We start from the raw sequence: 15,677 nt of genomic DNA on the forward strand, positions 1-15,677 counted from the left end.
TATAAGTTAAAGAGCTGCTAGAACATCACAGCCTGCTCAATTGTTCTGCAACCCTGCTCTGCATGGCACCCACTCACTTCAAATGATTGTATTCTGTATTGATTAGGAAGGTGTGTACTTAACTTGCAGAATAAAATCTCGTTTTGTTGCTCATTGAACTTGCAGTCAAAAAAGTTGTTCTCACCCTGTGTCTGAACAAAAAATCTGAATTAGACTGGTGTGATGCAAAGATCAAGGCATAATCCTTTTAGACTGTGCTCCTCATATTGTTCTGCAGCTTGCTAAAGGTCTGCATATTCTGTCCCATCACTGGCATTTTGTTATTGAGTTTAACTGTAGACTTTATAAAGGAATACTTTGTTTTCTTTGCTTAAAATAAATTTGATGGAACTAAACCACAGAATTCTAATGTACTAATGCTAGATTTATACTGCTAATACATGTTTACATTTTTACAGGTATTAAATGACATTTCCTGAAAGCAAATAAATGCTAGAATAATGGTAATGAGGATTAAAATGTCCAGAGAAGTTCAATCAACCCTCCAGCTGACAAGCTGTTCATGTAGCCTCTTCTATTCAAAACAGTGGTCTGTGGTTTAGTGAGCTGTGGGAAAATGCACTGCAAACTTTGCAGAAGCTAGGTGTTCCTCCCTAGTTTGAAGATTTGTTCAAACACTCATCTCATATTTCTCTTTATTTTTCTTTCAAAGGATACTCTTTGCATGTTTTTTTCCCTTCACAAGTGTTCCCCTTCACAAGCATCACATTTTTGTGGTCTACATTTTACTGAATAGACGAAGCTATTGTGTTTTTCTGTAAACCTGCTTCAACTTGATCTGTGTGTCATTGTTCTCTCCAGGAGAATATTGCAAATTCTATGCATATGTGACAGCATAACTTCCCATCTGGAATCGTCACTCTGTTCAATCAACATACCGGATTGACTCATCCTCTGTGCTTTTATGGATGACCAACTGATAAGTTGTAAAGATCTCTCACATATGTTAAATGTTAACTTCTATACCCAGGTTACTCTGTTGCTGTTCTCTCAACTGTGAGCTCTGTCTATTTTGTTGCTGGCGCACCAAGATCCAACTACACTGGCAGAGTGGTGGTTTATAATGTTGACAGTGATGGTAATGTTGCAATTGTGCAGTCACAGAGAGGCGAGCAGGCAAGTATATTTTTGTCATGAATACAAGCTTCCAGGGATCTTTTTTTATTGACCCAGCAGTAAATTGCAATTTGTTTTGAAAATTCCTCTTTGTCTCAAAGCATTTAGAATCCACTTGAACTTTTCTCTGCTGCTAGACTATTTCAATGAGGTTAGCTGCTACTCTTAAACAGTATTTTAGGAAGTCATCCAATTAGTGGCAAAAGATAATATACAAATCTAACTAATGTATCCTTCTGTCAACAATTCAAATCAGGAGACACTCAGTAAATTCTGCTCTGCCTGACAAGTTATGAAGTAGATGACACCAGAAGACAGATATTGAAGCTCAATCTCTTTTTCTCTGTTTGGAAAAGAGGAATGGTTTTAGCTGGTTTTGGTATCATCTGTAAGACAAATCTGAGAGTAGATCAGAGGCTGGGTAGTTTCCTGTGCAATTATAAAAAATACATACTTCCCATATCTTATTTTCTGTTGGCATTTTTATTGCTGAGTGGTAAAGCCATAGCAGCGACTACGGGACAGAAATAGTGAAATACGTGTAAGGATATGATTCTTCCAACAATGGAGCATGCTACATAATTCATCAACATTCAGTAGCATTAAAGTATTAGTGGATATAAGTTTTCTGAATCAGGTGCTAAAACATGATTTACAAAAGCCACATACAGCAACAACCCATTTGCTTATGATTTCAGATTGGCTCCTACTTTGGCGGTGTGGTGTGTTCAGTGGATGTTGACAGGGATTCTGTGACAGATGTGCTGCTTGTGGGTGCACCAATGTTTATGAATGACCTGAAGAAGGAAGAAGGGAGAGTGTACATGTTTTCCATCACAAAGGTAAAAATGGCTCAAGCCAGCGCTGCTTAGGGCTAATTTCTTACAAATCAGATTGGCCACATGCATGCTAAAAGACCTTTGACTTCTCCAGATTCTCAAAGTCACTATTTAGTGAATCTTTTCAAAGTGTTAGTAATATTTAACGTGACTTTTTAACAAGAATCAGAGCATGTGCTTATCCTGGGATGTGGCACAAGGGCAGGAATGAATGGTGCCAAGCCTTCCTGGTTAGAGGGATGTGTGGAGGCCTTTCCAATGCTGTCTTACATGTTCTGCTTTTCAGTAGCAGCTGCAAACTTGCCCCAGAACTGCTTGTGCATGTAATCTGGGAATTAGGCAGCTGGAACAGACCAAAATGGAGCCAATGAGCAAGGCAGTAGCTAAGCACTGTTAGTGGTCAGGGGCTTGGTGCTTTCTGTGTCGCCCTAGTCCTGGTGTCAGGCAATGTGCTTCATGCTAATATAGCATGGGTTGGCTGTATCTCTGAAAAACCTAGCTCAAGGCTTTTGCTAAGTAATTTGCCATTTGTTTTTGGTGAATGTATTCAATGCCTGACAGTATTCCCAAAGCAGTTCTAAGAAATGCTCTTCTACCAGCTTTTTGCATTGTTTCATAGACTCTAACAATGGATTGTTACCATAACTCTTGTTGTCCCCTCTGTTCAGTAAAGCTTACTATCATTTGTCTGATGCTTCACTAACAGTGCTTTTTATTCAGACCCATAGTAGTTGTTTTCAGAATGTATGCATTAACCATACTGAGCCCTCTGGCATTTTTGAACAGCCTTTCATTCACTGGATGTCTGCAAAGCAAATTAATTTCTGACATCCATCAGAGAAAACAGAAAATGGTCTCTTTACTAGGTAAATTGCAATCAAATAAACAGAGAGGTCCTCTTCAGCAGGACCTCAGTCAGAGTATCCTGATGCAACAGGAAACCAACTAAAACAATTTCAGTGTAGATGGAGGAGCTGAAAGTTGGCAGATGACATTGATCTTTTGCCTGTGGTATGAGACATAAGATATGAAAGAAAAAAAATGAAAGGATTTTTTTTCTTTGCTTTTGAAAACCAAATAAATTGGAAGACTATCTTACAATTTTTAGTTGTTGGAAAATGTTGGGTTTAAATTTTAAATAAGAAAGAATAAGGAAAGGTACTTCTAGTGTTTTTTAAAAATAATCTGGATTTGTGCAAGTTGTCCCCGTTGTGCAAGTAATACTTTTCTAGTCATTTTTAATAAATAACTTGGCTGTTATTTCTAAAATTTTGAGCACAGTATGCTAACTGAAGTTAAAGGTGAGAAAGCTATTTGCCAGAGCTGCATTTAATCTAGTGTAAACGGGATTATTTAACTATGAAGATCTCCAATCTTTCTTTCTTCATTGGCATTGGAGAGGTCAGGAGTTTACCATTTGGTCGCATGTTTTTTGCATTAGTAGTAAGGAAATTCCATTTCTGTTTCAAAGAATTATGTCCAGTTACATAATTTCCATTCCCTCTGCATAAAAACCAGTAATCCAAAACTGGAAACTGTATTTTTCAATGTATTGTGAAACTTCAGAACAGTCAGATGAGGACAGAGAGGGCATTTAAGCTTCATACATATGGTTATATTTGCTGTTAGTACTTTGCATAGCATGCTTTGATTTTGCTGTGTAATTCTTGCCAAGACTTTGAGACATAATGCAAACTGAATGGGCAATACAATGGGGAAGGAATTCAATGTTGAGCTATCTGAGGGGAATGTACTGGAAAACAGAAACAAAAAACAATGCACATAGATACTGCTCCTAGGTCTAATCTGGTGCAACGATAGCTGAGTTTCTGCTTTTTCTTATTTGTCATTTTTTAAAGAGAATCTTGGATCAACAAGAACTCTTGGAAGGTCCACAGGGGTCAGAAAATGCACGCTTTGGATCAGCAATTGCAGCACTTGCAGACATTGATTTGGATGGTTCTAATGATGTTGTAATAGGTGCACCACTGGAAAACCAAAACTCAGGAGCAATTTACATTTATAATGGATTTCAAAAGACTATTCGTACCAAATATTCTCAGGTAAATAACTGTGTTGTGTAATGCTGTACTCGGTGCCTTTAAATCTGCTAGAAGAAAACAGAAGGTTTTCTGTGCTTTAATTGGCTACTCTCTCAACCTCTTAAAGGAATGCTGTTATTCTCATGGTTTATTTCACATTTTGTGCCTCCTTTCAGCTGTCAGTATATCCAGACTGATGTTGTGGTGTTTATAAATGAACCATATAGAGGAAAAGCATGTGCAAGATGCACATTCTGAGCCATTTTTGATGCCTAAGTGTGAAGTCAACTACTATCCTAAAACTGACACCCATTATTTTCAGGTTTTTAGTGTTCATGTACAGCAATGAAGATTAGATAAATCCCAGCTCTGCAATTTAAAAATACATAATATTAAAGGTCTTTCTCTGGTCTTCATATAAACCATAGTGGTAATCTTATTGTCATTTTCTATGCAGATTTTCTGGTTGCAGCAAGTATTTGTTAGAACTCCTATTAAGCTTCGTATTCTTTGGGTTGCTCAATGTGAGATGGAAAAAGTTTCCAGCTGTATCTGGCATACAGCAGTCAGTTAGTTGATCTGCTCCCAAGACAGAAAAATCTAGTCCTTTGTCTGCTCCAATAGAGGAGAAAGAAGTGCTACAAAACCATCTGAGAAAACACCCACAAATGCATTTTGTTTAAACAATACATTGCATATACAGGGAGTATCAGTGAAAATCTATTAACCAGGCTACTATCTACAGAATTAAGCATGCTTTGGCAAACTCAGTAACCAAACTCTCTTTCCCAGAAAATCTTAGGATCGGATCCTGCTTTTGGACAAAAGCTCCAATTCTTTGGAAGATCAGTAGATGGCCATAGAGACTTAGATGACGATGGCATTACTGACGTATCAGTTGGTGCTGATGGAAATGTGGTTGTGCTATGGTTAGTATACTCTTTCTTAGAAAGGAAGCAGTTAGTGCTTCAGATGCAGCAGTTGAACATGAAGTTAATTAAGCAGGAAAAATAAGCAAATTAAAAAGCTCTTTTGTTCCATGTGTTCAGTGCTAGCATACTTACTGCCTCATCACTGCTATCAAAACTAGCTAAAAAAAGAGCATTAGACTGAATCTCTTTTAGGCATTTATCATTTAACCACTGAAAGCCAAGGCAGTACACAGGGCAGAGCCAGGGCATGTGGGAGGAAGCCAGGTAGCAGACCCTGCTGGGCGGGACCTGACCAGGAACAAGAGGGCCAGGAGACATCTTCCTGCTCCTGCTGTGCAGACACATGGTCCAGAGGGAAGGGACAGCAGCAGGGAATGGGGCTTGATGGAGGGTGTTTGTAACAGCAGGCTGTGTACCTCAGTAGCCACAGTATAAGTTTGATAGCTGAGCCTGAGACAGATGAAACCACATCTCACACAACCTGTGTGACCTTTACTGGCTGATAGGCTGGTATGGGGGCAGCCTTGTCCAGCAGGGTAAGGACAGAGAGCAGTAACAGAGAGCTGACAACTAGTTCTGGCAAGAAACACATTTGTAATGGCACATTGCCTTTGCCACAGAAGTCAGAGTACTTTCACAATATATAAAAAGGTTTCACAGAACCCAAATCATCTGCCTGCCTAAGTAGGCTGTGATTTCTGCTCCTTGCTTGAGGAGCTAAATTCAAATGCTGTTTCCTTTCCTTTGCCTGTCTTCATGCCTGAGGCTCCCCATTGTAAGAAAAATATCAGTGAATTGCTACTTCTTTCATAATGAGACTAGATAATTAAAAATGAATGGTTCAGTTTGGACCTTTGACTGCTGCTGCTACTGGGAATTTCATTAAAGAAAATTATGCTCCTTGAAGTACCAGCATTTATTTAGATTTGATTAATGAAGATGCTTGTTCTTCTTTCACTCTGACATTTGGGCTGATTAATGCATTTCATTTTGATTAAAGTGTTTGTTTTTACATGCAGGGTTCCTTTGAAACTCTTCTTCAAAATCTTGTTCAATTACATTAAAGTTGTTTTTCAGAAAAATTAGATAATTAAATAAAATGAAGAATTACCCATTCTCACCTTCCCAGAAGAGCTCTAAAGGAGCAGAAGGTTACTTACTTGGAAAATAGGCCAGGAGCTTTATTCCCTGATACCTTGAGGGATTGATTAGGGCACAGGCCCAAGCCATCAAGCAGCCATTAATTTGACATGAAAATATGTATTGTTGTTGCTGTGAGCAATGATATCAACAAATTCATGTATACCTAAGGAAAAATAATTTTACTAGTGCCATTAAAAGAAGTTTACATTGGGAACCTAAAAAAATCAATACTAACATTTACAGATAGTATTGGATAACAGCTTCTGTGTTACCTAGTGTTCTTCAAAACACCGTGTAACTTTTGAAATATATTTTTCAGGTCAAGAGGCATTGCAAATGTGTCCATAACTGCTTCATTTAAACCTGAAAGAATCAGTCTGCTGAACAAGAATACAGATATAACTGTCAAAATATGCTTTCAGGCTTCATTTAGACCTGCTAAGAAAAATAATCAAGTGGGTAAGAGTATTTCAATGATTTGTCTTATATGAATTTCGGCAAAAGTCCATTATTTAAATGAGTAATGGAAAATCTAAATATGTATTAGATTGAATGTCAAGAATCACAAAATCAATGTAAAACTTAAGTGCTTAAAAAAGTGTTTTTAAGACCTAATTCATCACTGGCTCCATACTCTTTGAAAAGTGGGGAATTAACAGTATAGAGGACAGCTGTATCCTTGTTGTTCAATAATCCCCAAAAATGTAATTAATGAGGAGTTAGGTTCATCCAACCTTCTGTTTTCAACAGCAGACTGCATACTTTTCCTCTTCATAAAAAGAAAATGAAATATTTTTCAGAGGGTCAGAGCAGTTTTCAGTGGGATGAAGCTCTTCTTTTCAGAGCACAGTGAATATTTCTGTGACCAGCAGTGGGCTCCCATGAAGTTTTTAAGTTCAGTCTCACAGACAACACCAGTTGGACTGCTTCAGTGCTACATAAAGTGCCTTTAGGAGCTCATGATTTTAAGCTATAAAATAACAATGAACTTTCACAATAGAATAGTCATAAAACAAAGAGGAGGTGGCAGAAATTATTATGTGATTGAAGAGAAGATGCAGATTGTTTAAAGTCACCTCTGAGTTCAGTGACATTATTGCAAGGCCCCTTTACCTAGGGTAACCCTGGCCCTGCTGACTGGCTTCTTGCCTGAGCTGCAGGCTCAGACATCTGCAGTGGAGGCTGGATTGATTGCCATTTGATGTGCCCCTTGCAAATCAGGACCTAAACCTGTTTGACTGCCTTGGAAAACACCAGAGAAAGTATTTTTGTTTTGAAATTGCTCTGTGTTTAGCTATGAAAAACATGAAATACTTAGTGTGGTCAGGAAAGCCTGGTCTCTATAATACTGAGCATAGTAATGAGATCACAGGCAACCATGCTCAGTCAAAAATGTACTGTTATTCTTCTTGTAGCTATAAAGTACAATGCAACATTGGATGCAGATCTCCAGTCCTCCAGAGTGACTTCTAGAGGATTTTTCAAAGAAAATAATGAAAGGTACATGCAGAGGGATCTTGTGGTGCATAATGAAGAGAATTGTGTTCATGATGTCTTCAGTGTACAAGTAAGTGCAATTGCAAGTACTCTTGCATGACAAAAGATCAGAGGAAGGCGTGGATGAATTTTTTGTCTGTAATGTGAATTTCATGCATGATGTACTGAATTATTTATGTTTCCCAAATCCCCCAAGCTGAAAATACTTAATAAGATTATGATTTCATAGCAACTAATAACTGTCACATTCAGTACACATTTTTAGGATAGGAAAGAGGGTTCTTAATTGTGTTATTCAGCTTTGGTGTAATACGGAGCCCATGGTCTATAGTTCCAATAGATTTTAATTTCCCTCTGAGTAGACTGTTTTGTAAGAACTAAAACATACATGCAAATGTTTTCTTCAAACTAACATTTAGGCAGAACTTGCATGCATCCTAACCCCTGGTACACAACAAGGAATTAAATAGAAATAAGCAGGTCTCCATTTTTCTCCAGAACCAAAGACTGAACAGAGCCCTGAGACTTGCCTTACGCTCTGTTGCATGATGCTAGGTCAGGTAGAGGACTTCTGTCCCTGCTCTGGTTTGCAGTGACCTATTGATCACATTTAGTGCCATGTGGAGCAGTGAACCACAGGGCTAGATGATGACTCATCCAGGACTGAAAAAAAGAGGAAACATGGCATTTACTGTGTTTTAGTGTCACTCAGGCCCAGATGCTCTTTGTGATGGTAAGGCAGAGTGGAATAGGAATTTGACTTCTGCAGCTAGATGAGAATGAAAGCTACCTGGTGATGGCTTTGAGGACCAGCTCCCACAGCTGCAGACAATCTGCATGTGCCTTAGCCCTAGTAGTTACTGTGATGTGCACAGTCTCTGGCAATCCTAGAAAAATCAGTTTTATCGTGGAAATTGCACTGAAAACTGTTAATGTAGAGGAGCCCACACTGGTCAATCTCACAAAATTATTTTCTTTAAGAAATGAAGCTTTGAACTGTTGCTTGTCCTTGTTTAGAGCAAGTATTATTTTACTGTGCACTCTCAATTCACAATAGAAATTACCAATTTTACCCTGTTTTCTGTGCTGACAACCATCATCTGAACCTTGTGTGTTTTGCAGGAGCCTTCAGATGCCGTGAATTCACTTAGTTTGCGCATTGACATTGGCCTTGCAAATCCTGGCTCCAGCCCTGTCCTGGACATATCTTCTCCAGCATCTGTGGCCTATAGTGTAAGTATGCAGATTTACTATTCAGAAATGCATGGCCATACACATCCATAACATGTGCCCTGCAAACACCAAAGTGAAACACATGCAAGTGAAAATTGGTGCTCTGTGTAAGTCACATAGAGGGGTGTCCCCTGGTTCCTTTCATACCTTTGCCTGTATTACGTGAGCTTGCTCACACACACACACACACACACACACACACACACACACACACAGAGTCAGCCACCATAGCACATAACAAGCATGTCAGTTCAGCCATGTCACCACTGATGTGAACTTCTTGTTGATGGCAAAGATGAATTCTTTCAGTTTATTCTACAGTAAAGGGGTAGAGAGAAGAGAGATGGAACTAACTTGACTACATCCCCTTTGTTGTCATTGAAGAGTAACCTGTCTGTACCATTCTTGGATCAGTTGACATGTAGCAAGACATTATTCAGTTCACTCCTTCACTAGTCAAGATTTTTAATGTCCTTCAGAGGGATTTTCTTATCTGCAAACCAAGAATGTGCTTCAGCTTGAAGGTGTTTGCACTCTAGTGTCTTCAGATCATGTTAAAAGTTGAGCCCTGTCATTCAGGAAATGTTTTTGTTTTTCCTAGATTCCTTTTATTAAAGACTGTGGTGAAGATGAACTTTGTGTCTGTGATCTTGTTCTCAATGTTCAGCAGAAGGCAGATGATGGGTAAGAGCTGAATCAGTGGAACCCTTAAGGTCCAGTGTCCAGTGTTTTCAACAGTTGGTTTGTCTGTAGGCTTTGGATTAATTTCTAGAGGAGAATGCCTTTCCAGTTCAACATCTAGTTAGAAACAGCACAGATAAAAAAAGCAATGGCATTTTAATCTAAATTTAATCAAGGAAAAAGAGGTAGGATAGGGACACAAACACAGAAGTAGGACTCCAGGACTCTTGTCAGCTTAGACCAACCCAAGTTTTGGTACCTTAGAGATGAGCACATAGTGAGTATTTGGACAAATTGTATGTGACTGGCTGCTGTTGGGAAAGGGAGCACAATGGGAGAGCAGCAACAGCTGCAGCAGCTGTTTTCATCCCTCCTACAGGGAGCAGCGAGGATCCTGCAGTAGCTGTGCCAGTGGGGAGTTGTGGTCAGCTATCTGGGCAGCACATATTCTAAGTCCATGTCAGATGTATATGCATATATATGCATCAGAGATAAGGCTGCCTATGTGGGCTGCCCACTCTGTCCACCTTCCCACCAGGGAAGACTCCTTGAAAATTCAGCAGTCACTTTGACAACACATAATCAAAGTCCAGCACTTTTGGAATACAGTAATTCTATCTGGTTTTAGGAAACACCATCACAGAATTTCTTATGCCAAAGGGTTTAGAAAGCAGAGTGTTTAAGTGTGTACAATGTAGGAAATGTCTTGCTGTGCTTGTTATTTGTTGTTGGCTTCAGGCAACACATTTTCCTGATCCACAGCTGTTCTAGTACCTCTATTTACAACAATGGACTTTATTTTCCAACAGCAAACAACAGTTTATTGTCAGCAGCAAAAACAGAAGACTAACATTCAATGTGAAATTGAGAAATAAAAAGGAAAATGCATATAACACCAGAATCCAGGCCACATTTTCAGACAACTTGTTTTTTGCTTCATCTTCTTTACCGGTGCGTGATACCCAACTTCACTGTTTCTGTAATTGCCCCTGATTTTTGAAGTTCTCAGAGGAATTTTCTTTTTTCCTTTCTAGCAGTGCCTATTCCAGAAAAGAATGTGTATACAAAACTCTCTCACAATTTGTTTTCTTGGATACCAGAATTATTCCCCCAGCAGATCAGTTTATTTAGGTCAAGGAGAGATATTTCCAACTCAGCATAAAAGCTGGCAACTTTTCGAGTTTGACCTCACCTCAGACATTTTTTCCTCACTTTAGGCCTTGGCACCCACATCTTCTTAACTCCCAGCAGCATGCCTGAAGCACTTGCTGTGCTACAGGGAATTTGTATTTGATAAATCAGATGTGCAGTATTGATGATGAATCCTTAAAGCACAGACTTTGGATCTAGAAATAGTGTTACTGCCAAGGCCATGTGTTCCAGCTAGACAGTTAATCAGATTGACATATGGCTATACCAAAAGCTCTTCTTCCAACAAATTTTATCTTAGAGAAAGCAAAAGAGAGGAAATATGCATACTATTTTGGGGAATGCAGTGTACCTATAATTCAGATTGTTGCTCCCAATTCACAAAGGATGAAATGCAGATTTCAGTGCTTGGCTTATATGGTCAGGCTCCTACTGGAGAGGTGCGTGATAATCCTGGGGGTGAAATCCAGAGCAATCCCTGTACTGAAGGGAGAGGAGGGATAGCATTCATTCCTGCCCAAGAACAGCATTATTCTGAACAATGAATTGGCAAAAGTACTGCATACAGCGCTGGGGGTGCCCCTCTACCTCCCCATCCTGTTGTGCAGCAAGATTGTTCATTTCAGTCCTGCCAAAAGACCACACTGGAGCTAGAATTTTCTTTTGCTTTAAAAGCTCTTTCGCTTAGAAGCACTTCAGCCTGCAAGTGAAGTTTGGACCAAAAATGTGCCTGCTTCAAGGCAGGAAGAAAAACAAACTGAGTATATATGGGTCTTTTTGGAGGTCTTGTTTTGAGGGTTTGAGGATTTCTTGGTTTGTTTTTTTTTGTAGCATAATTCATGAATGGTAAATGTCTAGTAGGAATGTTTTTTTACAAAAGACAATACTTTTTAATAAATTCTTCTCTAAGGGTTGATAATTGGCTCTGGTCTGTGAATTTGTCTTTGAATCAAGGATGATGACAAGCCAATATTCTGGAAAGTAGTAAACAAACTATAATGTATGGCAGATTTTCTTACAGAAAGTTTCATTTCTTCCAGCTCTAAGACTGTGTTAATATGTCTGCAAAAGTTCTGTAAAAATTCTGCTAAAAAAGGACTTACAGAAGTTAGTGGTAGAGGTGACCTGTACTCTCTGGCCTGTATTCCTCCTTCCAAGCTCAGCACAAAGTTCTAGTAAGATGATTGCAACCCACAAGAAATCGAGTGGGAATGGTCCTTGTCCCACCTTCCTTGTGACTTCCTCATGGCCCTGCCTATGCCCCACCTATCTGCTGCATCTCTAGGATTTACTGCCATAACACCTATTTTCACTCCTCCTTATCATAATACATATGCTGTTGAAGGTACACACCTCTCTGCCTTATCAAAACCTGACATAAGATGGTGTTTCTGTCTGTTTTCTCTGCAGAGTGATGGGACTGAAGTCTCGTGTCAAACAGGAACAGCACAAAGTACAGTCATTTGCCAAATAAGCTATCCTGTTTTCAGAACAGGACAACAGGTACAGCTAGCATGTTGAAATAAGCTTGAATGATACCCAAAACCTTTTCGGCTGTTGTTTTTTCCTAAGTCTGCATTTATTGCTGATAAAGGTTTCTTAGATTTTACAACAGAGGCATTATAATAAGCAAACTAGGGCTTAAAATATGTGACTCCCTGTCAGATTAAAGGACAAAGGGCTCTCAAAGCTCAGTGGTCAAAACCCACAGCTTCCAAATGCTGCTGCAGTTATGTAACTTTTGGAGAGTGAAGGCTGGGGACAGAGAAGCATAGAGCATCATGTGCAGGCTCCTGAGAACTGAGCACAATTCCCATCAATTCCCTCCTGCAGTGTGAACCTGGAGTAACTCCCTCACCTGCTCAGTGAAACTCATCTCTTCAAGAAAGCAGTATTGTTTTGGGAGGAGATGGGAGGCCCACACAGTCCTAAGATGAATTATATATCTTTTTTTTCATATATACCATAAACCTCAGGATATCCACAGTTTCATGAAATCTCTTATTCCTCAAGGGCAGAGGAGAAACTAGGTTCTAGCCTCTAAGATAATCAGCTATAGCAATAAGAAACTTGCTTGAAAGAACAGAAACATGGTGTCCTGTGGTGGGACATGTAGAATAATAATAAAAAAAAAAATCATATATAGAAAGTTGAGCTTGTTCTGAATGTTAATGGAATTGCTCAAAGTGGACCTGCTGGAACAAATGGAAGAAAAGACTGAATACAAAGCTTGTGTCAATGCTAGAGTTTAAAATGAAGGAATTGTGAACACCTTTTGTTGCAGCTTACAGCTAGTTGTACACAATTTTAAAATGCAAATAACTCATGTTTATGTAAGAATGCCAACTTGTAGGGGAATGTAAGAACAAATTAATTCTGACTATTAAGACATTACTGAAATATTACACAGGAAACTAGAGAATTCACATATAGAGGGCAGTTCTAGATTGTTACACACATGAATAATGTCTTCTGGGATGTTATACCAACTTGTTTACTATGTGTCACTTGTCTCTTCTGTAGGTGTCCTTTGATATTAGCTTTGATTTCAACCTTAAAAATCTTCAGAATGTGGCAGTTCTAAGTTTTCGTGCATGGAGGTAAAGTACATAATGATATAAAAGCAAGTTAGGTATTAAAAGCTTATTTGTATAAAACAATATTATTACACCTGACTCAAATGTGTTTTGATGAACAGTGAAAGTAAGGAACAGCAAGACTCGGACAACCAGGTCACCTTATCAATTCCTTTGCGATATGATGCAGAAATTCACTTCACAAGGTATGCTGATTTATGTAAACAGACAAGGGCATTTTGCCAAGCTACTTGAAGTAACAGTCTTGAAAGGCCACTAAAATATAGGGAAGCTTTGCTTTTGTTTTGGAAGTCATAAGAAATTCCTCTTCACCAGTAGTTGCAGGTTTGTCCATCCTTCCAACCAAACTTATATGTGAAAAATTAGGAAAGTTGTGGACCCGTGTTTACCTCCAAACACTTGTTACAGATGCTCCTATGAACAGAATTGATATAAAGGTCAAACAGTGCATGTGGTTTTGATAACATAAATAGTATATACTATATAATAACACTGGGCTTCTTGGCTCAAATGTAATGACATGGGATCAAATCTGGAGTTGCAGTGATCAAAACTAAACAAAGGAATATCAAAAGGAAAAATATGCTCCTCTCAGCAAAGAAGGGAAAGAAAAAAAAGAAAAAAAAATTATGGACGTATCTGCTGAACCTAGAGCAAGAATAGAAATTTTTTAGCAGTTTGAGATAATGGTTTGAACTAAAACCTGAGGTACACCTGGCAGATTCTCCCTTGCTGCAGCTGCACTGGCACTGGAAGCAGACACCCTGTTTTCCCATGCACCCATCCAGATTCTGGCTCAAATCTACCCCCCTGCCTGGTGCCAGCCCTTTCTTCTCCATGTAGAAGGCAAGTCAGGGCTGTTGCAAGAGAGATCCTTTTCCCTGGGAAGGTAAGGAGAGGCAGCTGAGCAGACAGGGGGAGAGAGACCAACAAAAAGCCTTTTAAGACCTTTTATCTTCATATAGTGCTCTTGAAAGTCCTTATCTTGAGCCCTGGAAACACTTGGTGATTTGGGATGCACTCAAACAGTAATTAGTCTGTTGCTGTTCCAAACAAGAATTATTTCAGTTACAGTTTAACATAGATTGCAACTGAAACAAAAATACATGGGTGTCACTCTTGGATCAAGGTAGGATGTTTGAATTTTCATCAAAGAATAGATTTATTTATCTCTCCCAAATACTGAATTTCTAGGATCAACATGTAATTACACTTAATGCACTTGGTCACCAATCCTTGATGAAAAAATGCTTTTGCATCCCAAAGTGTTCAAAAATTAGTAAATATAAATAGATATAAAAATCCCAGTAAATATTCCCTGTTATTCAGAGAATAACAGAAATTTTAAAAAGAGGGAGCTGCTTCAAAATGCACAGCAACTATGGATCCAGGAAATTAATATTCAGAGATTACCATAGCTACAAGAACTGTTGGCTGCTGTGTAGGATGAGCTGGAATAGGGACCACAGTAAAGAAGATTAGTGTTTTAACCTTCTTTGCAGAAACAGTTTCAAAATATTTGAGATGCACATCATGAATAGGTGCACCAGTCCTGGAATCATGCAGAATTTTTGAGATTATTTTAAATGCAGAAAAGCATTTAAGTCAGTGGTTCAAGTTCTTTCAGCTTCTTGAGAAAGTTGCACGAGACCTCACCAGCAGCAACAGAGACTGCAGGAGCATCTGTGCAGAGGGCTAGCTTCTTAGGAAATTCAGATGGTGCAAACTTGAATCAGTGGGTTTAATTAGCTGAGAAATATAGATTGAAATTAAATGCTTCAGAAGAAGCGAGGAATGGAGTCTATAAAAGTTATTCAAGGGAAAACAAGGGTTTTCAGCTACATCTCCTGAATATGAAAAAATTCAATTTCATATGCACATCAAGGAATGAAGGAATATCTACTGCCAGAAAATGGTTAGTTATTCTTGGAGATAATAAATTTTAAAGAATTAAATAAAATGCATATTAAGCCATGGCATAACTTGGCATAGGAAGTATTTACCTGGAATTAGTTGATTCTGAGGCAGGTAATGCAGCCAAGAAGTAATCCCTTAAAATACAAGATCTGAGAAAAAAGTATTGTTTTGCTGAAGTTAAATCTTTCTAGGGATAATTTCTTGAGTTTCTAGGAGCAGATGTAGCAATATGTGTTTCCAGAGACTTCTGAAAGGACTAGGAAGCTGATACTCTGCATCTTGGAAGGACTGGAGTCTTCAGCAGTGAGAAAGCAGAAAATATGTCATGTGTGTTTTCATTGTAGTCCTTGTAAGCAAGTCCTTCAAGTAAAGGGCCCATGGGAGAAAGAGGAGTTTCAGAAAGGATCCACAGTGCAGTATGGAGGACCACCACTGATCAGGAAGCACATCTGTGAGACTGCACACACATTA

The 15,677-nt window shown here is 38.8% G+C and overlaps 1 protein-coding gene across 1 annotated transcript in view; it reads left to right on the forward strand.

Annotated features, from left to right (window-relative positions):
* ITGA2 (integrin subunit alpha 2) overlaps nucleotides 1-15,677 on the forward strand; it is a 67,598-nt gene that overhangs the window by 39,539 nt on the left and 12,382 nt on the right. Inside the window, exons 12-23 of the mRNA XM_036403732.1 lie at nucleotides 1,031-1,176; nucleotides 1,875-2,018; nucleotides 3,875-4,078; nucleotides 4,850-4,986; nucleotides 6,452-6,591; nucleotides 7,548-7,699; nucleotides 8,752-8,862; nucleotides 9,464-9,546; nucleotides 10,353-10,494; nucleotides 12,103-12,195; nucleotides 13,216-13,292; nucleotides 13,391-13,474. Coding sequence (XP_036259625.1) covers nucleotides 1,031-1,176; nucleotides 1,875-2,018; nucleotides 3,875-4,078; nucleotides 4,850-4,986; nucleotides 6,452-6,591; nucleotides 7,548-7,699; nucleotides 8,752-8,862; nucleotides 9,464-9,546; nucleotides 10,353-10,494; nucleotides 12,103-12,195; nucleotides 13,216-13,292; nucleotides 13,391-13,474 — 1,513 coding nt within the window. The remainder of the gene's footprint in view (nucleotides 1-1,030; nucleotides 1,177-1,874; nucleotides 2,019-3,874; nucleotides 4,079-4,849; nucleotides 4,987-6,451; nucleotides 6,592-7,547; nucleotides 7,700-8,751; nucleotides 8,863-9,463; nucleotides 9,547-10,352; nucleotides 10,495-12,102; nucleotides 12,196-13,215; nucleotides 13,293-13,390; nucleotides 13,475-15,677) is intronic.

The sequence above is a fragment of the Molothrus ater genome, chromosome Z, assembly GCF_012460135.2.
Source record: "Molothrus ater isolate BHLD 08-10-18 breed brown headed cowbird chromosome Z, BPBGC_Mater_1.1, whole genome shotgun sequence".
Lineage (NCBI taxonomy): Eukaryota > Metazoa > Chordata > Aves > Passeriformes > Icteridae > Molothrus > Molothrus ater.